Genomic DNA, 21,921 nt, shown 5'->3' with positions numbered 1-21,921 from the left:
ATTTTTTTTTTCTTTTAAAATAATTTTAATACAAACTAAATATAAACTATTTCAGCTCTTAACATGTAAGACACTGACTTAATAATATACTTTAACATCTTATCAAGTATTGCACAATTTAGATACAAAAATTACAATTACATATCTCCATTTTTTTTTTTTTTATATAGCAAAAATCTTAATCTGTAACAGAAAATACAACTCTGAAAATACAGATATCGCTCACCCCTCCCCCCCAGTATTATAAGGTTTACAGCGAGAAAAACAACTGATTTAACATTTTTAATTTTTTAACTGGCTTGAAGGACTTAAAGGGAAAAAAAAATAGGCTGCCTGAATCACAGATCCATAAACAAAATTTAAAAAACAAAAAAACCTTGAAATGTGAAGCTTTAATTAATAGCACACATAGGGGACTGGGGTGGAAAAAATAAAGTAAAAAAAAAAAATATGCACCAGTCTACAGGTTCTTCTTCACCTGTCTGTTTGGTTTAACATTCCAAAAACAAGCAACAGAACAGAGCTACTCCCTATGTGTGTAAAATACACAGCTACGTGAATTTTAGCCCAAATTAGAAAGACATAAACCTTATTACAAAAAAAGTGTAGCTTTTAAATACTGTAAGAGGCAAGTATTCCTTTAAAAAAGAAAAAAAATTGTAGTGAACACGAGTTTTGCGCCGTAGCCAAAAAAACAAACGAGAAGAAGTCGTATGTGCTTCTGCAACCAACTCTGGATGTATGAGCGATCCAAGCTGTGGAAAGAAACGTCGGAGGAAAGGTTGCCGGGCTTCATGCAGCTTGTACGGTGCTTTGGAGAGGAGCCGTTCTGCCGGTCAGTTGGCCATCACCGGCTGGAATTGCTGGTTGGAATACTGCATGCTGCTAAGGCTGTAGTTTAAGCCATCCACAAGCGTTTTGTCGTTAAAGCCGCCGTATGCGGCGAGCACGTCGAAGGGGTTATTGTACGGTAAGGGGCCGGCGGTCAGAGCGCTTTCGCCGGGGCAGTTAAGGCTGGCTCGGCCCTGGTCTTGTATACTCGGGAAGATAAACTCCTTGGCGTTTGGAGAGAGCGCAGAGGTTTTCTGCTGCAGGTTTGTAAGGCCGAGTCCGTACAGCGAGTGCATGGAGGAAGACATGGCGCTCTGCTTTAACAAGTTGACGTTCAGGCCGAAATGCGTGGGAGAGGACCTGGCGATCTTGTTGCGGCCATTTTTCATTTTGGTGGAGCCGAACTTGGTGGCGGCAAAGGTCGCCGTGGTGAAGGTTAAAGGCTGAGCGGACCGGGGCATAAACGTCGGGCTTACAGTCGCAGAGTCAAACGGGGGCGACGGAGAGCTGGACACGTCGGAAGATTGGTCGCTAATGGGCATGAACGCCTGAGCCTCCGGGTTAAAGCTGCTCTTTATTTCTTTATCCAGCTCAGAAACGTTCTCGTTGTTGTCGTCGACATAAAGTACTTTTATCTGGCCCTTCTCGCCGATCTGATAGGAAACCTCGGACGGGTCAATCCACACATTGAGGTCCTGAGGAAGGTTTCTGCGGATGTCTTCGATGTCCAAGCCGCTCTCATTGGCCGCTTGCTCGATGACGGGCTCCACCTTTTCGCCTACGTGGATACATCGGTAACCGGACCCCTTGTAGGGCCTATCCGGATACCAGTGGCCTTCGTACTTTCTCTTCAGAAGTCTCTCCAACTCTTCACCGAAGATGTTGACTCGTCGGCGGGGCAGCTTGTTGTACAGGTAGGAAATAATGAAGTTTAATGCGACTTGGATCTCAAGCTGCATAGCTGCACAGCCGGGCCGGGGAGGTTATCGGGAGAAATGCAGAAGGTGGGATCTCGATGGACTCGATGAAGGGAACGGAGAGTAATCTGAGACCGTCGGCTCCTGTGTAGAGGCTGCAAAAGACAAGACAGCGGGGTCATTATACGAACGGAACCCCGATTCGGTTTAAAACGGCGGAAGACGAGGAACCCGACGCAGTTTAAAGCACTCGTGTCGCCCGCACTGAACGTCCACAGCGCTCATACACGGGCCCCGTGACAACACGCCAAGTTCCTCAGAACTACATGCATTAAACACTCTGATCATTATTCACGTAGAAAAGCTGTTAGAAGACATAACGAGGGCCGCAGTTTATAGCCAGATGCCTTCTGTAGACCGCGAGCTCCTTGGGCTCAGCCTGAATCAAGCCGATCTTTATACCCCATCGATGCACTCGCTACAAACCCTGCTGGTAGTCGGCTGGTTAACTCCAGCCACCCTGTGCCAGGCGGGCCCTGCACCCCTCCCCCACCATGAAACACAATCTTTGAGCCTGTATAAGGCGACCTTTAAACATTTGCTGGATCAGCTGGGGTGGGGCAGAGAATAAAGATCGGGAGATTTAATAAACCCGGTGCACACCCACCTGCCCAGGGGGCCTCGCACGGCGTGCGGGGGAGGGGTAAACATGGCTCCGGTGCACTTGCTGCTGGCCCTATCCGATGCCCCCTGGATCTCACACCCTTGCACCACCAGCTGCTACTGTTTCCCACTCTCAAGAGGCCAAGGGGCCTCTATCTGCCCCGTGGCAACCAAACTGCAAGCGATCCTGCCCAACAAGCTGGGCTCTTCGGGATCCATGACAGGACCCCCTGAATTCCCAAACTAAAAAGGGGGAGGGGTGTCACATGACACGGGCGCTCAGACCACCACAACATACATGTCCTATGTAACCTGCCCTGCCCCACACTAACCCCCTTCTGGGGCGGACTGGGCCTCCATGTAAACACCCCGCGAGGTAAATAACCCACACAGTACCCCCTCCCCGACCCACGGCCAGCTGAGCGTCACGGACACGGCCCCCGCACATATAAATCGCACATATGTCACATACATGTCCGCAGGATGCAGCCAGCGTCTATGAGGCGAAGGGCATTCTGTGCTGCGCTCCCAGGCCGTGCGTCCCAGCCCCGTTCCAAGCGACCTACCTCTCGGTGCCTCCGCCTGTCAGGTAGATTATTTATACCAAACCTCCGCCATTCTGCGAGCAAGGGTCGGCCCTCGACCGCGCTGCAGCCAATGGGAGAACGCAGGCCTGCTCCAGCTGCGCTGCCATTGGATAATTCGGCTGTCAAACGAACAGCAGGAGTGCTAACGTCAGCAGGCTCTCTCAGGAACGCGTACGGATTGGTGTGCAGGCACTTCCAATAGGCGAGCCTGTTCTTACATATGGGTCAGTCGCTCACTGTTTATTGGCCGTCCCAGTTGTCACTTAAGGCAGCCATGGTGGCTCTATTTATAGGGGTGCTGCCAACTGCAATGGGCGGGTCGGGCTCCAGTGACGTCAGCAGATGTCAGACACGCATATGGGCTGTCAGGGTGTTTTTCCAGTAGGGCTGTAAACTTCCAGCTCGGCCTGCGGAGCGTGTCCTGGGCAGGAGGTTACATGTATGCTTATTATGTACACACAGGCCTGGGCGTGAGCGTACGCACATACATGTACCATGCGCTGTCACCCAGCACCCGCAAATGTTTTTTCATAAATAAAAACTTTATAAACACAAAAAAGCAGACAGACCCAGTAGTTCATCCTCTGGGCCAACGCGGCAGTGAGGTTCTACTTGTCTCTAGATTGTAAGCTCCTCTGCGCAGGGCCCCCTTCGCCTGTTTCTGTAAGTCAAACGGTTGCGTTATATACTACTTGCATAGTGCTGCCTACCCAATGTACAGCACTACGGCATACGATGGCGCTATATGAAACAGCTGCAGAGCTGACGACTTGAGACGTTACGCGTTGGCAGTCACGTGACGCAGAGCGAACGCCATTTCCTTACTGGGATGAGGACTCCGGAATTGCTGGGACTTAGCGGAGCCCCCCCCCACATGTATTCCGGGGGCTCACCTTATCACAACGGCCCCGGTTTATAAATGTACAGCGCCGGCGCGTTAAGAGTCATCTCCTGAAATCCCACGTTATATAAATAGTTACAACAAAGCGAGAGATCAGCAGATGGCCAGCGAGTCCTATTTAAAAGCCCCCATCTGGGGCATAAACATCGGGGATCCCGTCACACTATACAGCCATATATATCGCTCGGCCCACCACCGCGCCAAAGTACCCCAAATCCTGGCGAGAATGTTTTTCATGACTACAGAGAGAGCTGAACCAGAGACTCTCAAGCAATTTAAAGCCCGCTCTGGACACCCTAAGATTTGGTCAGAACCTGCAATTATGCACAAAATCAGCCTCCCAGCGGAAGTGGTAGAGGGAAATACAGTGAGGGGATTAAACATACATGGGATAGACATACGGCTCCTGAATCTAAGACGAGACCAACGACTGATTAAGGTTTCAGTCTTTACAGCAGGAGAAAAGGGCGAGTAGACGGGGGGCCGATCTGCTGCCAGGTTCTATTGGTATTGGGTATGAAGAGCAACTCTATTGTGAAGTTGTTAAGTGGAACAATCACCATAGCAACCAAGGATACCACCATTACTCATAGAAATCTGTATACCCTCCAGATTTGCCCCCCGTTCCCCCGCTGCAGGTTGTCACAATCACAAACAAATCATGTGACCGCCACCGACAAGAATGTTAGAGTTGTTTATTTGTAAACAATAAGTATCTATTTTCCTTAAAATCAACGGACTGCACAACGCCGCGGTTCTACGGGTTACCCTGCGCGGCGCATCAGGGAAGGGCTAGAGGGGGGACGGCTACAAAACCAGACGCAGCCCCCACCGGCCCTTATTTAAACGTAATAAAAGGTTCTAAGTCCAGCGCTAAGAAGAAGATCCCTAACAGTTATAGTCGGATACCTGATGGCTCGGGGAAGGTTTACGGGGAGGGAAAACCACGTAGGCTACCTTATAATAAAAGTTATCAGCTAAATAAAGTCTACGTCTCCCCCGATAACACTGAAGCAACCCGCGGACTTCAAAAATAAATAAAATCAGTGGTTTAGTAGAAAATACCTTTTTTGTTTCTATTAGTGTTGTGCTTCGTGAAATTCCTAGCATTACCGCGATGTCGGTTTCCTCGGTACTGTTAAATATCTACTAATATTTTATAAAGTTTTGGGTCTCCGCGCTGCCGCCGCCGGTCAGTACGTGAGCTGCGAGGCCTTTTTGTTGAAGCAGGGTCTCTCGGTCAGCGCCGTCGACGTTCTAAACAAACCGCCGTCGCTTTTCAAGACCAGTTCCAGCTCCTGGAAGTCTTGGAGTCTCGCCACGTCTTTATCCTTTAAAGAGTAACCGGAAAAGGCGATTATGACACAGAATTATCGGACACGCTACCGCTCAGTGCTTGGGGTCACTTAGAAAGGTCTTTGGTTTTTTGTTTTTTTTAAACGAAAGCTGATTTTGACCGTTAAAATAACGTGTGAATGTTATTGTCAGAAATCCAGCGCAGACGGGGTTAATGCTGTAAATGACTATTGTAGCTGGAAAGGGCTGATTTTTAATGGAATCTCTGCATAGGCGTACAGAGGCCCTTGATCACCCCCATCACTCCTGTGTCCCAATGGCCCTTTATCACTCCCATCACTCCTATGTTCCAATGGCCCTTTATCACTCCCATCACTCCTGTGTCCCAATGGACCTTTATCACTCCCATCACTCCTGTGTCCCAATGGCCCTTTATCACTCCCATCACTCATGTGTCCCAATGGCCCTTTATCACTCCCATCACTCCTGTGTCCCAATGGCCCTTTATCACTCCCATCACTCCTGTGTCCCAATGGCCCTTTATCACTCCCATCACTCCTGTGTCCCAATGGCCATTTATCACTCCCATCACTCCTGTGTTCCAACGGCCCTTTATCACTCCTGTGTTCCAATGGCACGTTGTGTTCACTGATCCAAGTTTAAGTTTAAAAGGATAATTGATGGTTAGAAAACCCTTTTTGCAATTACGTTAGAGCCAGAAATGTCCTTGCTTTCTATGAAAACAGCTGAGTGACCCCAAACTATTGAACGGCCGTGTATGTACGTATGTATGTATGTATGTATGTATGCATGTATCTACACACACACACACACACACTTTTAAAATGATGCACAATTAAGTAATACGCAGGTCCTTTTCATCAGTAACTGCGTTTCTTGGCTCATCTGTAAGAGTTTTTTTAAAAAAGTTAGTCTTTTAAGCTATAAACGTTGCGGGGCTTCGTACCTTCCGGAGGATAGTGTTGGGTAATTTTCGTATTTTCTCCACTTGCTCCGTGCAGATCTTGAGCTCGTAGCAGCACACTCGGAGCAGCTCTCGGTACGTGAGATCTTCTCTGTCCATTTCGACTTCGATGAAGTCATTGTCTCCGGAAGCGGTGCTCTGAATGCGCACTTTGAGAACCAACTCTGCGTCGCCAGCAGAAAAAGAAACAAACACACACGACTATCAGGCCCAAGTAAGATTACACGGGAACTTCACGTATAACAAACACGCAATATTTGACTTTAACAGCTTAGTAAACCCTGGGGGGCTTCGAAAACCTGTTCATGCTCGGCCACGCAGGACTTTCTTGGTGTAACTGATCTCGCTGCTTTGTATTTATAATGCGCTTATCACATAGTTACATTTTTATTCATTTTTATTACCTTTCATGTTTGATGGAAAGGCTCCGGTGAAGAAAAACGGCTGGAACACTTGCATAGGACCTGTGTGGAAGCCGCCGTGCGGCATGCTGGACGGGACGGGGGAAAACATACTTCGGCCCTGGGGTATGGCTGGTTGGCAGGCGGGTCCATTCTGTACGGGAGAGTGCGTGCATTCGGACGGGATCTGCACATCGCCGTTAAAGAACAGCGCCGGCAAACTGTCCTCCTTCTTCGATGAGGTAGAAATGTGTATATTTTCCACACCGTTTGTCACCAGGGGGAAACTCGCTGCGGGCTGGGGCGTGACGCACGGGCTGCCGTTTTCGCTGGCAGATACCGCAGAATTATTCTCCTTGGTAGAGGCTTCCCTGTTAAATGCATACGGAAAGGGGGGGTTTGCTAAATAATTTGGAACAAAGGGTAACTGCGAGCTGGGGTTCACATCTTCGCCTTCTAATTCTTCCACTGCAGGGAAACAAAACAAATTACAGCGATTAAGCAAAGCTCGGCTTCATACATATCCATACCATTGGTTCATTCCTAAAACATCCAGCTGGAGTGAGATTGGGGTAAACATCACACCACGTCTACAACCCGCGAAAGGTTGGTGGACATCAGTGGGGTCGATTCACTAAGTGGAGAGTTGTGTTTCAGCTTCCCGACTTCGCTATGTATTATGAAGAACCATCCCTAATAATCTTTTTGCTGTATAAAGGCCCTGTAAAATGTATAGCTAGAACAGTGAGTTTAAATTATGCATTATACGGGGCCAGTTCGGAGTGAAGCTTGCCGGTGTTGGCTCCCTTTAGCGAATAGACCCAATGTCTCTCCCGGAATCCCAGCTAGGGACTTCCATGTCCCCCTCAGCCAGTCGGCCCTTACTGCACATGGGACACTGGTGAGAAAATGCAGAACCTAAGTCAGCGGAGCAAGAAACCCAAATCCTGCCCTAAAAGAACCTTCACACTCGTACGCCATTAATTTATTTAGACATGACCGCTCCACATTTTCATAGCGTTGGCTACGATACACAGAAACGTACACATTTTTATTTGGGTCTGGAAACAGGATGTATAAGTTGCCAATATCACCACTTTGGGCTTTTGCTAGAATTAACTCTTACCTCCCAATATTTTCTTGATATCTTTTTTTGATGTCAGCTGCGCCGGATGCTCTCCTTTGCTTGTTAAAATATTTTTATCCGCACCTGATTCTAACAGGAACGAGACGACTGGCAGGTGATTTCTTTTACATGCCCAGTGAAGGCAAGTCCTACAGAGAAAGGAAATAGACGTAAATACATTAAAAAAAATTATATATATATTATATACAGTATATATACACAGAAATAATTATACATAAACATAAAATATATATACACACATAAAAACATTAATCTATATATACACAAAAATAATGTGTGTATATATATATATATATATATATATATATACACACACAAATAATGTGTGTGCGTGTATACATACTGCAAACAATATATTTATTTATATATGTATGTGTGTGTGTATATTTACATACATACATACACAGGTTGCTTTAAGAGTTCTATATACAAATGAAATAATCATAATAAAAAATCTTATTTCACTTACCATCCATTGATTTCATTCTGAGAATTAATGCTCGCCCCACTTTTTAGAAGCGTCTGCACCTCTTCCAGGTCCCCCAAAGCAGCTGCCTCCCTCAATCTTTCTTCCATGTATAGATTTCTAGATCTGTCATATAAATAGATTCCCTCACACTGATTTATTCATCAGGAGGCAGAGAAAACACAAGAACCTCGTCTGTGTTTACATTAAACTTCACGCGCTGCGCAGGGATATCCTGGGATTGCAAAGAAATAAAACTGCAATCAAGAAAATCTAATGAGATGGTCTGACACAGTCCTGGGCCACTACAGAGACTACCGCCCCTCCCTGGGTATCAGGTGTCTGCCTTAGTAGTGATGGGAGTTATCAGGGTACTTCCGGCAGAACGAGGATCACAGACAGGTAAATAGCAGCTCTGTGGGGTCCTGAAGTCGGGTCTTGGGGGTATTTACCATAAAAATGCAGATTTTTCTCCACTCTATGCTCTCTTCCTGTCCCCAGACAGTTTCGCTGGGGGACAGTATTAGGTGCGGCACTCAGCGCGCGACTATTAGTTCCGGGGAAGAAACAGTCCCCTCCCCCTTAAACCCTCATTCTCGCTGTGGTTCGGTTGCATCCTGGGAAATTTAGCAATAAATCGATTTAAAATAAAGATTAATTAGATTTTTTCTGTATCTGCACAGAGGAGGAAGCCTTTTCTCCCCGGTAACCAGCAGTATAAGGAACTTATTATTTTAAAATTCCCATAATAATGTATTTTACGGGCGCCGCCTATCGGGGGTAATATTTATATTTCAGAATATTTTATGCCACCTTACCCACGGGGGGGGGGGTGTAGGGGTATTAAGGGAAACATGTGCCCCCCTCAGTGGCGTTTGATTCTCCAGCTACAGGGCCCAGGGGAGAGATTACAGCGGGTGGAGAGGAAGGTGGGTTGGCAGCCGGGCTCATACATCTGCTGTGGGCTGCATACATGCCATGTATCCCTGTCTAGTTTGGCCAGTCCTTCTTTGTGCCCCCCATGCCCCCTCTTTTCTAGGAGGCCAGAATGTTTGCTGGGTATGAGGGTATCACGGGGTTCCACAGCCCTAAAAGCCCCGATAATGTGTATAGAAACAACAGGAAATGTCCTTATAAATTAAGTAGGGGTAAATACCCCATTATTCTTCTTCTAAATGCCCCACTCAGTTACACAGATACAATTGCCCCTCTCAGGCCTATTGGAATATGGGCCATTAACGGACTGTCTGTCCCAGGTACCCCCTCCATGCTGAGACTGATGGGAGTTAGAATCCAAAACTGGGCAGCAGGTGGGCTGCAGAATTTGCCAGGGGGTAGGCGGAGACAGTTGGCAGCGAGTGGGAGGAGTCAGGCCATGTGTGAGCCGTTTTCTCCCGTGCGGTGGGCGGGATCGGGTGACGGGTAGGCAGCCTTGCATTGTGGGAGCGTGTTGGGGCGCCATTTTGTTTTTTTGCCGAAGCCTTGTGGCGGAGCTGTGTCCCGGGAGCACCATGTTGTCGGCGGCGCAGCTACTTGATGAGTTGATGGGAAGGGACAGGAACCTGGCCCCGGACGAAAAGCGGTGTAACGTGCGCTGGGATGACGAGTCGGTGAGCGAGAATTACTGCGGGCTGTATCGCCTGCGAGAACAGGCCCCGCGAACCATCACGGTGGGAGGGGGTGCGGGACATGGCGGGTAAAGAGCTAAAGAAGGGGGTTAACGCACGGCCTCAGTAACCAGAGAGGACAGGGTTAATAACGTTCTCACTGTTAGTGGATGCTGTAAACCCCACCGTGACCCTCTGTGAGGAGAATCTTCAATCTCTAAGTCTCTGTCGCCGTGAAGGCCTACTCACGGGAACAACTGGTACAGCAACGGTTAATGTATGAGTTAGGGCCTCTCCCGTGGTTAATGAGTGTGGAGTTATAGTCTTGTCAGGCAAGAGTTAATATACCAGAGTTATAAAGGGTTAATTCATAGGTTCGAAGTCTACCTGCAGACCTGGTTAGTCTGGACAGCGTGGGTCCGGCGGGCAGAAATGGGTTAGTCTGTACCCTGCAACTAGCTGGCTGTGAAGGGTTAATCTGTACAGTGTGACTCCCGCTGGCAGTGAGGGGTTAATCTGCACAATGCAACTCCCACTGGCCGTGAAGGGTTAATCTGTACTGTGCGACTCCCGCTGGCAGTGAGGGGTTAATCCGCACGGCATTAAGTAGACGGAGAAGGCCTCTCCGCGGCATGGCATGTGGATACGGCAGCCGTTGCCCTGTCTGTGGTGGTTTTATGTACCCCGAGGTCTGTTTACAGTAACCATGGAAGCCGATCCATCCGTCACAGCCGGGTGCTTCAGGTAGGAGTCCGGGCTGTGGGCTGCGCATGCCGTTACACGCCGGTGACAGACAGGACCTTATGGGTCTGTTTAAGTATTAAGAGCTTCGTGGCGGGACTATATTGTGTAGGCCCTCCTATAGCGTCGCGCAGGTACCGATCCCGAGTCGCCGGCTCACGTGGTAACCGCTGTTTCTCGTTCTTGTTTTGTCCAGGTGTGCAAATACTACCTGTGTGAGTTCTGTCCTGCGGAGTTATTCACCAACACGCGCTCCGATCTCGGTAAGTGACGCCGCTCCAGGCTCTTCTCTGTTCGTGTGTCTGAGACGTGATGGTGGGCAGCGGGCGCCATTGAGCCCCCCATAATTCTTAGGGCATCGCTGGGTCTGCGAACGGTCTGGCTGTAAACGTTCTCTGTTCCTCTCTCTCCAGGGCCTTGTGAAAAAATCCACGATGAAAACCTTCGCAAGCAGTAAGTTCCGATCTCTCTCTCCTTCGCGTCGCTCTCCATCTTGTTTTCCTCTCTATTTGCCGAATCTCTCACTGGGCTGTTTTCTTTTTTTAAGGTATGAGAAAAGTTCTCGCTACTTGAAGGTCGGCTACGAAAGAGACTTCCTGCGCTATTTACAAAGCCTGCTGGCGGAGGTGGAGCGGAGGATCAGACGAGGCCATGCGCGGCTCGCGCTGTCGCAGAATCAGCAGGCGTCTGGCGTAAGAGTTATTCTGTTTAATATTAATACGTGCTGGAAAAACACTTGGCGGAAAATGACGTCAAATTTCCCATCATGCCCGTGTTGCTTGTGTCACTACGTAGCACTTACGGTACTCTGTGTTTTAATAAACAGTCCGTCGGACCGAGCGGGAAGAACGAGGAGAAAGTCCAAGTGCTGACCGATAAAATCGACGTTCTGTTACAGCAGGTGGGTAAATGATCGAGCTTCTGAGACCAGTCTCAGGGTTATCGGAGGGTTCGGGGCAGGAGGGCTTTTTGGGGGCACTATAGAAAGGCTTTATCATCGGGTATAGACGGGGATACGAGGAGATATTTTGTATAACGTTTACATGATGCATATGTCTGGACAGATTGAGGAGCTCGGTTCTGAAGGGAAGGTCGAAGAAGCCCAGGGGATGATGAAACTCGTGGAACAGCTAAAAGAAGAACGAGAGATGCTGAAGTCTACAACATCGGTACGGAGGGACTTCTCGATTGGTGGCTGTATGACAGGGCGGCCTGACTCTTTACCTTAATCCTGATGTCATATTGTGTATTTTCAGACCATCGAGAGCTTTGCAGCCCAGGAGAAGCAGATGGAGGTGTGCGAAGTCTGTGGTGCCTTTTTAATTGTTGGCGATGCCCAGTCCAGAGTCGATGACCATCTTATGGGGAAGCAGCACATGGGTTACGCCAAGATAAAGAGCACCGTCGAAGAGTTAAAGGTATGTGTTTTGGGGTTTTGTTTGTTTCTGAAAACCGAATATAATGTATATGTGTGTATATAAATTTCTGTCCCTAACTGGATGTGATGTTTTCTGAAGGAGAAACTGAGTAAAAAAGACGACCCCGATAGAGAGGAAAGGCTAAAGAAAGAAAAGGATGAGAAGGACCGTGAAAAAGAGAGAGAGCGCGAGCGAGAGGAAAAAGAGAAGAAACGCCGGCGAGAGGAAGAAGAGCGAGAAAAGGAGAGGCACAGAGAGAGAGATAAGCGCAAAAGGAGTCGATCGCGGAGCCGAACATCAGACAGGAGGGGCAGCCGCTCGCGGGACCACAAGAGATCAAGAAGCAGAGACCGAAAACGAAGCAGGTAAATCACGCTTCACGTGGCCTCTTCGCTGCGGAGGCCCTGGCTGATTCAGGGTTATGGGTACGATAACGCAGCTACGCTGATGTGATAGCGGCTGTGACACGTCCGCGCTTCATTAAATGGGGGGGGGGTTAAGCAGGTGGCAATAGCCGCGCTCTCCTCTATGAGCTGTGATGTGCTGCCACCTTCTGGTAACCCTCAGTTACCCGCGCGATGTGCCCGGCGCGCAGCCAGACCAGCTGGAACGAGGCCAACTTGTTTTATTGATCACTTAAAATGGTAACTTAACTGGTTTAGGGTTTCAGAATAAGACCCCGTTCCTCTTTCAACTGCAAATCTGTCTATAAAGACCCTCTATTGGATCGGCAACCAGTTCTATTACAGATGTTGAAAAACACTTATTTATGTAGCGCCAGCAGATCTTACAGCCCGAGGAATAGTTTAAAATCGCACAATAACGAGCTGGTACAGAAGGAGACGAGGGCTCTGCTCCTGCGCGTTCACAGTATAGTCGGTGGTTGAGGGGGAAGTGAAACGAAAATTTCATTAAATTTTTGCCCACATTGGGAAACTTAATTCCGCCACACATCTGGGGTGGCTCTGTACGGAGTACTTTGTTAATGAGCCTCGGGGAGCTTTACAGCAAGACTTTCTTTGCTTCGGCACGGGGATCTGCACAGGACAGGTGTGTTAAAGCCGCCCAGGTGCCGATTACGGTTCAGAGGGTGTATAATCACTTTAAAAAAAAAGATTATTGGGGTACGACAACCATGGAGCGCATATACATGGGAAGAAACAAAAAACACTAATAGTGCAATATGTAAACAAAAAAAATAAAAAAGGGGTGTAAGATCCACTCACAAACTTGTTGAACAGAAAAGGCTCGTCAAGGTTCAGTAGGATAATGCAGAATTTTTAATATCTTCTAAAATCTATAAGAACAAAGACCACAAATGGTGCAGTATCTTCACAATTCAGGGAAGAGGGAGGTCTGGAGACACTTACAGTTAAGCAGGGCACAACTATATGCAAATAGTGTGCAAAAACGCAATGTAAACCCAAGTCCACTGGTGAAGATCGATATTCTCTACGCGTTTTGCCAGTAGTTCGCTGGCTTCTTCAGGAGGAAAAATAAGTAGATTTGTGTATGCAGTCAGTAAAAATCAATGGTTATTGGGGTTACAGGAGATCTACGTAAATCTTTACTTAACCTCATTTTGTCTCTTTAGCAGAAGTAGAGACCGCCAAAGGAGCAGAAGTCGCAACAGAACAGAGCGTTCAGAACGCAAACATAGATCCCGCAGCCGGGAGAAGAGGAGATCGAAGAGCAGAGAACGCAGATCCTATAAACATAAAAGCAAAGAGAGAGAGCGGGACAGGAAGTCCAGGGAAAAGGGTGCGTGTTTGGATGTCTGACCTCATCCGTGCTTCCTGCGGTACAATAAGAATGAAAAGAAATGACACCTATAAGTCTTTGTTTCGCGTGAAGTGTCTGGTTTTGGGGTCGGTGCCCCCTGTTCGTTGCTGACGGAATCTCTTTTAACCGTAGAAAAGCGCAGCTCGGACGACAAGAAGAGCAGGAAATCGAGAAGTCGGGAAAGGCAGAATGAATCCCGCAAAACCGAATCTAAGGAAATGGCACCACCAGTCGAGGTCAATGGGGCCAGTGAAGGCAGTAAATCTGAAGGTGACACTCAGTCCAATTAAAACTGATCTGATTTGACCTCTGATCAGCCAGAGGTAAGTGTACGCTTTCTCCCTTTGGTAGGTCTTTTTGATAGCTAGTATCGGTTCAGAGTAAGTATGCACAGATGAAGACTGAGCAAAAGTGCTTTAGAAGACAGGACTGCTTCCAATGAATCCAGATTTGTGGAGGTATTCCGTTTTCTAGTTATTTACGCGGTTAGCACGTTCATCCGGCCTCTTCTCCCCCCCACCTCGAAGCATAAGCCGCTTATTAAAGAGACCCGTCAGATACCCTATTTTAATTTGCTTGATGCTTTTTGCCATACTCTGTGAACGCCAAGCCGTATCGTACCACGAAGTCCGTCCTGGTCCATCGGCAGTACCCATCCATTTACAAAGTGCGCTGAGGCCCGCTCTGAGCCCCTTTAAACATTAAAGAAACCTTCTTAATTATGATTTTCTTTAATCAAACAACCGCTGTTTCGTTTGTGAAGAACGTTTGGAGTCTGTTGCTTCATTGCCTTACATTCTAATGCAGTTTGTTCTGTAACTGGAGATCCAGTAGCATTGGATTCATGGAAGTGTAGGGTTTATGAATAATTGCAGCTGTCTGCCATACCTCACTCAGCGTTGGTGTTGTAAGCGGCCCATGAAAAGTCCAAATTAAAAATCAAGGATTCAGTCAAACTAATCAGGTACTCATGCCAGGTACTCCTTTCTCTACCAAAATCCATGTTTGAATGATGTTTCCTGTAATAGTATAAGATTGTGTATTCTGTGTCTTGTCTACTAAACAAAGCAGCACCGCTAGCTTGGTTTTTCTTTAAGGGTAGGATTGGTTTAAAGGTTTGAACTGTTATTTCAACTGTGTTTAGGGATGCAGGGTTAAATATCATTTAAAGCGAATTTCACCAAATAAACGCCATCTTTACACTCAGTGCAGACACTTCAGAGGTTTGTCTACTAAGTAAGAGAGCGTCCTTCCTAGGAGCAGATAAGAGGCGATGCTAAGAGACGGCGCAGACTGGGGAGATGTTTAGAAATGTCATGCGTTTAAACCGAAACAAGTGTAGTTTGCCCTCTGCTGCATGGAAGTCTTAGAATGGGGTGAAATCGCAGGATATTTGTTGATTCTGAAGATTTAGCGATGTCCTAGACGGTAATTTTGTCCTTTCTTCACGTCTTGCTTTGCAGAGCTGCGTTTTCAAGACTCGAGAGATTCCCACAACGTCTTAATTGAAGAACTGCTTTAAATGAGGTGACAGAAACCCGTAATGAAAATTAAAGCTCAGTTAGGATTTTTGTTTTGTTTTTTTACACAATTAATATAAGAACTGGTGTAAAATAATCTATAAAGATGGCCGTGCAGTTGCCATGGTGAAATGCGAGCCCTGGATTCCAGGGCTGTCCGTAAAGCAGCATTACAGAGCCCTGGCGTGCACACTGATTAAATACCAGCTTTTCTGGACTCGGAAACACAAAATTATGTGTTTTGAACCACGTTTATATATATATTTTTTTTTACCAGTAGGCCTAGGTTACCTAATATAAATAAAAGCGTTGATTTTGTTGTAAATGTACATTGTTGTCATTTTGCGGATATTAAATGCTTTTTTCAAATAAACTTGTGGCACGTTAATAGCGTTCTTACTCTCTAGAGCTTCCCGAATCCTACGGTTTACGTTAAATGAACCCACATCATGGGACTTATACATGTTAGACACACACGATGCGTGTAGCGTGGGGGCAGCCATCTTAACTTCCTGTTTGAAGATTTATTCCCCCCCTCCTTAACATTTTTACCCTTTTTTGGATGATTTTCTTCCTCTATGAAAGTGAGAAGAGATGACTGGATAAAAAGCGATGCCGTTTCTGCCCCAGATGTTAAGTAGTCCTTATAAAGTGGCCTCAAATAAGACGCTTATTCAGTGAAAAAAATGCCTTTTGGATTAGTACGCGAGACGCGAGTGACCAACGTGGGGACAACAAACTTCTGTCCAAATAGGTCATTTGCCTCTTTATGCTACGGTAAAAAAAATGGCTTCCTCGGGGTGGAGAAGCACCCGAAATGGGGCGGCTGTGAGGGTAACACATGGAGAGACTGGCTCGCACCCTGCTGGGGGAAGAATATTAGTTTGGGCTTCTCGGCTTAAGTACCATTTTTCGGGTTGATGTGGCTCAGGGTCCATCTCCAAAGTAGAGGGAGCCTACAAGTTGCTTGAACAGGTGGGGAAAACCAGTTGGAGTCTTCGCTGGTGACAGCTGCCTAGAATTCCACTGCTTCCCGGCCCGAACAAATGTTTTGCGGTGTTAATTTATTTAGTATGAAGCCTTGTGACTCCGATTAGTTGTCGTGGAACGGATTAGACCGGTTGGGGCTGAAATCGGATAAGCTCTAAAAAGATATTAATTTTAAGAAGCTGAGAATGGCCGACAGGAACAATGTGCTATTGAAACGTCGGCTATTTGTAGCGACGCGTGACAAAAAAGTAATGTCCGAGGCTTCATCGATATAAAAATGGGGAAGCGAAGCGATCGGGGATCGGTGGGGTGGATGGAATGAATCCACGGGAAGGAGGCAGTGAATCTGAGAATGTGGCCCCGGCTTGGAGGAACGAACAGGACGGGGTCACCGTTTCTAGGACCTGTAGGGCGTTCATCCAATTAATGTTGGAATTAAAGCTGTCGTTCCAGGTCTAGAAAAGTCATTCACAGAATGCGTCGGATTAAAGTCTGTTTCAGCTGAATTCATGTGCGGTTCACCCCAAAACTATACTTTCTTAACCCAATGAGAGAATTTAAACATGTGGGATGGGAATATGGATAGGTAAGCCTCCCAGCGGAGGTGGTAGAGGGTAATACAGTGAGGGTATTAAACATGCATCGTATAGACATACGGCTCCTGAGCCTAAGACGAGACCAACGACTGATTAAGGCTTGAGTCTTTACAGCAGAAGGAAGGGGCGACTAGACGGGGGCCGGATGGGGCCGATCTGCCGGCGGCTTCTAAGTTTCAATCTCGTAATGTAGTTTTTAGGCGTTTCCAAGAGCTCCAGAAACAAAGCATCCGTTTATTAATCTCCAGCGTCTGGAGTCGTAAAGATAATATATAAAACTGACCGTGGTTTTGGGTGTTTTTTTTTATTTTATATACTTTTTTTTTTTCTGTGTCATTTCGAGTTTTTAGGTCTGTATTTGTACAAATCAGCTCAGACGGTGATAATACTTTTGTCTAAATACAGCTGATTCTGGAGGGTTTTCCGCCCCGAAATACACCGATACACTTCAACAAAGAACAATAGTTGCGTTTATATAACATCGTTCAGGAATTTACTAATCTTTTCTGGATTTCATTTTTTTTTTTATAACTCATTTTATTAACGAGGAATTCGTAAAACAGGCATTTTATATAAATAATTAAAAAAAAAAACAACCTATACGTTGAGCTATTTTAAATAATTGGCCGTTTGACCCGAATTACCGTCTATCTGATAATGCTACTTTGTATTATTTATAAAGCGGTCATCCGTTAAAAAACCGCCGCAGGGCTGGGATTTTGGTGAATCGCGGCGCGTTGAACCTATTAAACTATTTCCAACTTTTTTTTTCCTCCTCTAAAGTCACGGACTAAACCCCTGAACAAAAAAGCGTTTGTCAGAGAAATCGTGATTTCCTGATTTGATTAGATTGGAGCGATAATTTGTACACCAAGTACAGTCTTAAATAAAGGGTTATTTTTTTTTTTAATAAGTCCAGTTGCAGTTTTGAGCAGACCGTGTAACCGATGAGAGACTTCAGAGGTTTCAGGAGCCAAGGGTGCCGGATTTTTTTGAAAAGTTGAAATATAAGGACTTATTTATTATTTTTAATTTCCTTTTTTACAAGAAATTGGGAAATGTTGTGGGCATTCTTCCATATGTGGGTGTGGATGTTGGCCAGGAAGATGGCCGTGCTTATTTTTTTTAACGCTCCGTTACAAATCGATACGTTACCCCAGATGCGCTATTCGCACGCCGGTATCTGCCCCAACGACATGAACCCAAACCTGTGGGTGGACGCGCAGAGTACCTGCAAGAGGGAGTGTGAAGCCGACCAGGTGAGTAAAAATGTGGGTATTTATCATGGATCTAGAACTTAGCGAGCGGGATAAGAGTGCGTCTGAACTTCTATAACTGCTTAGTGTCAGGGCATTACAAAGAGCGGGGTTTCTTGTTGAAGAACGAGACCATGGATCCTACAAAAAAATAAATGGATTCCTTCCATGTCGATTTAATCAAAAACTATTAAATATGAGATAAATGTAACCGTGACTTAATTTCATAACCAAAGAAAAATACTTAGTCTTCTGTGACCTGGAGTTGGCCAAAAATTCAAATTTATATGTATTATATGTAATATGTATATAATATATAGAATATAAAATATATTCATATTATATACATTATATATATTAATATTTATCTATGTTAGTTCTACGGCTTTAGTAGTTGTAGAATTTAGAATAGAATGTTACTAGGAGCATCCATGAAATTGTACCCGGAAATTACAAAAATAATGCAAATGTCAGTAAAGGTCAAATTAACACAAGAGAGAAAAGAAAAGTTCATTTTTTGAGTAATTTTGGTCATTTTCCAGCGATATAAGACAAATGGAAGCCACCTGTATAGAGGAGGTGCGATTTTAGATACAGCGTAGTTTATTTAATGTTCTGCCTGCATCTCCCCAAAAGCCTGACTTTTGCACCTAGATCTGATCATTAGAAATAATAACGGATCAAAAATCTAGCGATCCGATCTGTGGCGTCTTACGACTCAGCGTGATAATCAAAAAATAAATAATCCTGAAAATTAATGTTTTCAGAGATTTGTTTCGCAAAATAAGCTTTTTGCAGAATCTCAATGCCCTTTAGGTCAAGGGGAATAAATGTTTTTAGAAATTCTGTATAAATACACAGGGAACGTTGTGTCTTCGAACACGCTGGATATTTATTGCACTTAATTGTCCTCCGATGATTACGAACAAATGAATTAAAAAAGTATTTATTTTATTAGGAGTGTGAAGGATTTGAGAAATGCTGCCCTAACGTTTGCGGAACGAAGAGCTGCGTAGCCGCGAGATACATGGACGTCAAAGGAAAGAAAGGCCCCGTTGGCATGCCGAAAGAGGCCACGTGTGACCTCTTCATGTGCATGCAGCAGGGCTCCGAGTGCGATATCTGGGACGGGCAGCCCATCTGTAAATGCAGAGACCGGTGCGAGAAGGAGCCCAGCTTCACGTGTGCGTCGGACGGCCTTACCTACTACAATAAATGCTTCATGGACGCCGAGGCTTGCAGCAAAGGCATTACGCTGGCTGTTGTCACCTGCAAATATCATCTAAGTTGGCCCAACACTAGCCCGGTTCCTTCGGGGACGACTTCCAACCCAACCGTCGCCGCGCCGGAAACTAGCGTCACAAACCTTATCCCCCCTACGCTGGTGAACAACCCCACTCATAAATCGGTTAACGTGGGGGACACGGTGAGCTTTCATTGTGACGTAACCGGGAAACCCAAACCCGAAATAACCTGGGAGAAGCAAGTCGAAGGCAAGGAGAACGTCGTCATGAGGCCGAACCACGTCGTCGCTAACATCGTGGTTACCAACATCGCCCAATTAGTCATATACAACACCCAAATGCCAGATGCCGGGATATACACGTGCACCGCCAGAAATAAAGGGGGCTTGATCAAGGTCAACTTCCCCCTGTCTGTGAAGGAACCTCAAATGAAAGAAAAAAGCCACAACAAAACCTTTTTCCCAACAGACGAGTGTCTCAAGCCCCCCGACAGCGAAGACTGCGGAGAAGAACAAACGAGATGGTACTTCGACGCCAAGAAAAACAATTGTTTTATATTTATATACGGGAATTGCAATAGCAACCTGAACCACTTTGAGACGTACGAAACGTGCATGTTGACGTGCATGAATGGCCCCGTCAACATCTGTAATTTTCCAGCGTTGCAAGGCGCGTGCAAAGCGTACGAGCCCAGGTGGGCCTACAACAAATTGACCAATCAATGCCAGTCCTTCATCTATGGCGGATGCGGCGGGAATGAAAACAACTTCGAAAGTAAAGAAATTTGCGAGGACATGTGTCCTTTCCCCAAGAACCAAAAGTGCAAGGTGTGCAAACCCCGGCAGAAGCTGGTAACAAGCTTCTGCAGGAGCGAATTTGCCATACTGGGTCGGATAACGGAGCTCACAGAAGAGCACAACTCGGGACACGCGCTGGTCAACGTCGAGGAAATTCTCAAAGACGAGAAAATGGGACTTAAATTCCTAGGGAAAGAGCCCATCGAAATCACCCTGCTCAACATGGACTGGAGCTGCCCCTGCCCCAACATCACGTCGGTCAACAGTCAGCTCATCATCATGGGCGACGTGCACAACGGAATGGCGGTGCTGCAACCTCATAGCTTTGTCGGGGCTTCCAGCGTTCGCCGCGTCAGGAAGCTCCGGGAAGTTATTCATAATAAAACATGCGACCTGCTCAAAGAAATCCTAGGACAGCAGTAGGATAGAGTCGCGCGTACAACGCTAGTGAAAACAATCATGGAAATTGTATCATTTGTAGAATGCTGATTTCAAGAAGTTGGGTACGCCTCGACAGCTTTGGCCATTTCTCTTACTTGCAGTTCCCCCAACAAGCCACTTGGCGGCGCCCAATATACAATAGAGCGACGCAACTAGGCAGCATTTCTCCTCTGGTTGGATCCTTTGTTAGCTTACTTAGTTGTCCATGCCAGCGAGTGTTAAGAATGGCCAGTGTCAATAGATACATTGTAACATGCGAGTGCCAATTATTGGGCCATCTGGCTGCCCTGTCCGCCAAAGCTAATAATTTGCTCTCCTGCCCTGATATTTGGGTTGTTTGCGGTACAAAACACCGTTTTCAGGAGAAATGCGTCACTTCATAGATAAAACTTCAATAATAAAAATCCAGAGAAAGCGGTGCCACATTTTTTAAATATATTATGTTACAAAATCAGATTTCGTTAATGCAAATACTAATTTGTGATTGTCAGCCGTCGCAGTCTACACGATCCAAATCATTTTTGTTTTTTACCATAATGCTGCTTTAAAATTTAATATATATTATTAACTCTTTATATAAAAACAAGCTGGTATCAGCAACTTCATGAAAATGTTGTCAGATGCAATGTTACGCAATTGGCAAATTACACAAGGAACAGATTAAAATAACACATCCACAAAACTGGTCAAAATTCATCAGAATCACCCAAAACCTTAATGCTGAGAATAAGAAGTAGCAAAAATCACCTGTAAATGTGGATAAAACTAAAACAATACATAAAATCATGCCTTTGGACACCATATTACCATTCTGGGACACAAAGGGTTACATATACGCATCTTGATCACTAATGAGTACGGTCTTATCCCAATCAATAGGTAATATAAAGCTAAAATTAAAGTTACATCATCATTACGCTAAAGCCCTTCCCCCCAATCGTATGTTTATATGTTACCATCTATTTTGTTAATAAGTTTGTGTTTAAATAAAGTTTGCTTTGAAATGTAAGTATGCGCTAAGCTTTGTAGAAATGTTCAGAATGTGTCCTGGAATAAAATAATACAAACAGATATATATATATATTATTTCTTTTTCTATCGTGTTTCTGAAGCAATCATTTGCGTGATCTTTTTACGGCTCTGGTCTGGGGCCGATCTTTTAATTCCGACGTCCCGAGTACCCCCGGTTCTAACCGAGCGCCAGGACTCGGGTGATCAGGTCGGGTAGGAGCCCATGCGCAGGGGATACCCGGGGTCCGGTCTGTAACCCACGGTGCATGATTACGCAAACAAAGCCACCACAAGCGGAAATCCAGGTAATGCAACGTATTGAAC

At 46.0% G+C, this 21,921-nt stretch overlaps 3 protein-coding genes across 5 annotated transcripts; 1 reads left to right on the top strand and 2 right to left on the bottom strand.

The window, feature by feature from the left end:
• Nucleotides 1-405: 405 nt before the first annotated feature.
• TOB1 (transducer of ERBB2, 1) lies at nt 406-3,054 on the bottom strand. 2 transcript variants are annotated; one of them, XM_053454020.1, is made up of 2 exons: nt 2,978-3,054; nt 406-1,903 (listed from the first exon to the last, which is right to left on the bottom strand). In XM_053454020.1, the coding sequence occupies exon 2, from the start codon at nt 1,788-1,790 to the stop codon at nt 837-839; it is 954 nt and encodes a 317-aa protein (XP_053309995.1). In that variant the 5' UTR covers nt 1,791-1,903; nt 2,978-3,054; the 3' UTR covers nt 406-836. The 2 variants fall into 2 exon arrangements, with proteins under 2 accessions (XP_053309995.1, XP_053309994.1); XM_053454019.1 differs by having other exon boundaries at nt 2,884-3,013.
• A 1,526-nt stretch (nt 3,055-4,580) lies between these two features.
• On the bottom strand, nt 4,581-8,734 carry ANKRD40 (ankyrin repeat domain 40). Of its 2 annotated transcripts, XM_053453819.1 has the most exons (6): nt 8,647-8,730; nt 8,198-8,429; nt 7,708-7,856; nt 6,585-7,049; nt 6,163-6,344; nt 4,581-5,230 (listed from the first exon to the last, which is right to left on the bottom strand). In XM_053453819.1, exons 2-6 carry the CDS (start codon nt 8,302-8,304, stop codon nt 5,093-5,095), a joined length of 1,041 nt encoding a protein of 346 aa, XP_053309794.1. In that variant the 5' UTR covers nt 8,305-8,429; nt 8,647-8,730; the 3' UTR covers nt 4,581-5,092. The 2 variants fall into 2 exon arrangements, with proteins under 2 accessions (XP_053309794.1, XP_053309793.1); XM_053453818.1 differs by having other exon boundaries at nt 8,198-8,734.
• Nucleotides 8,735-9,639: 905 nt separating this feature from the next.
• Nucleotides 9,640-20,601, top strand: WFIKKN2 (WAP, follistatin/kazal, immunoglobulin, kunitz and netrin domain containing 2). The gene is made up of 13 exons (XM_053452797.1): nt 9,640-9,804; nt 10,739-10,805; nt 10,956-10,995; nt 11,090-11,234; nt 11,369-11,443; nt 11,607-11,711; nt 11,799-11,960; nt 12,060-12,325; nt 13,558-13,721; nt 13,875-14,029; nt 14,094-14,122; nt 17,897-18,107; nt 19,063-20,601. The coding sequence occupies exons 1-13, from the start codon at nt 9,706-9,708 to the stop codon at nt 20,566-20,568; spliced, it is 3,024 nt and encodes a 1,007-aa protein (XP_053308772.1). The 5' UTR covers nt 9,640-9,705; the 3' UTR covers nt 20,569-20,601.
• The last annotated feature ends 1,320 nt before the right edge of the window (nt 20,602-21,921 follow it).

Source organism: Spea bombifrons, chromosome 13 (genome assembly GCF_027358695.1).
Source record: "Spea bombifrons isolate aSpeBom1 chromosome 13, aSpeBom1.2.pri, whole genome shotgun sequence".
Classification (NCBI taxonomy): domain Eukaryota; kingdom Metazoa; phylum Chordata; class Amphibia; order Anura; family Pelobatidae; genus Spea; species Spea bombifrons.
The sequence above is the reverse complement of the archived record's forward strand: the minus strand, read 5'-3'. Positions and strand labels throughout refer to the sequence as shown.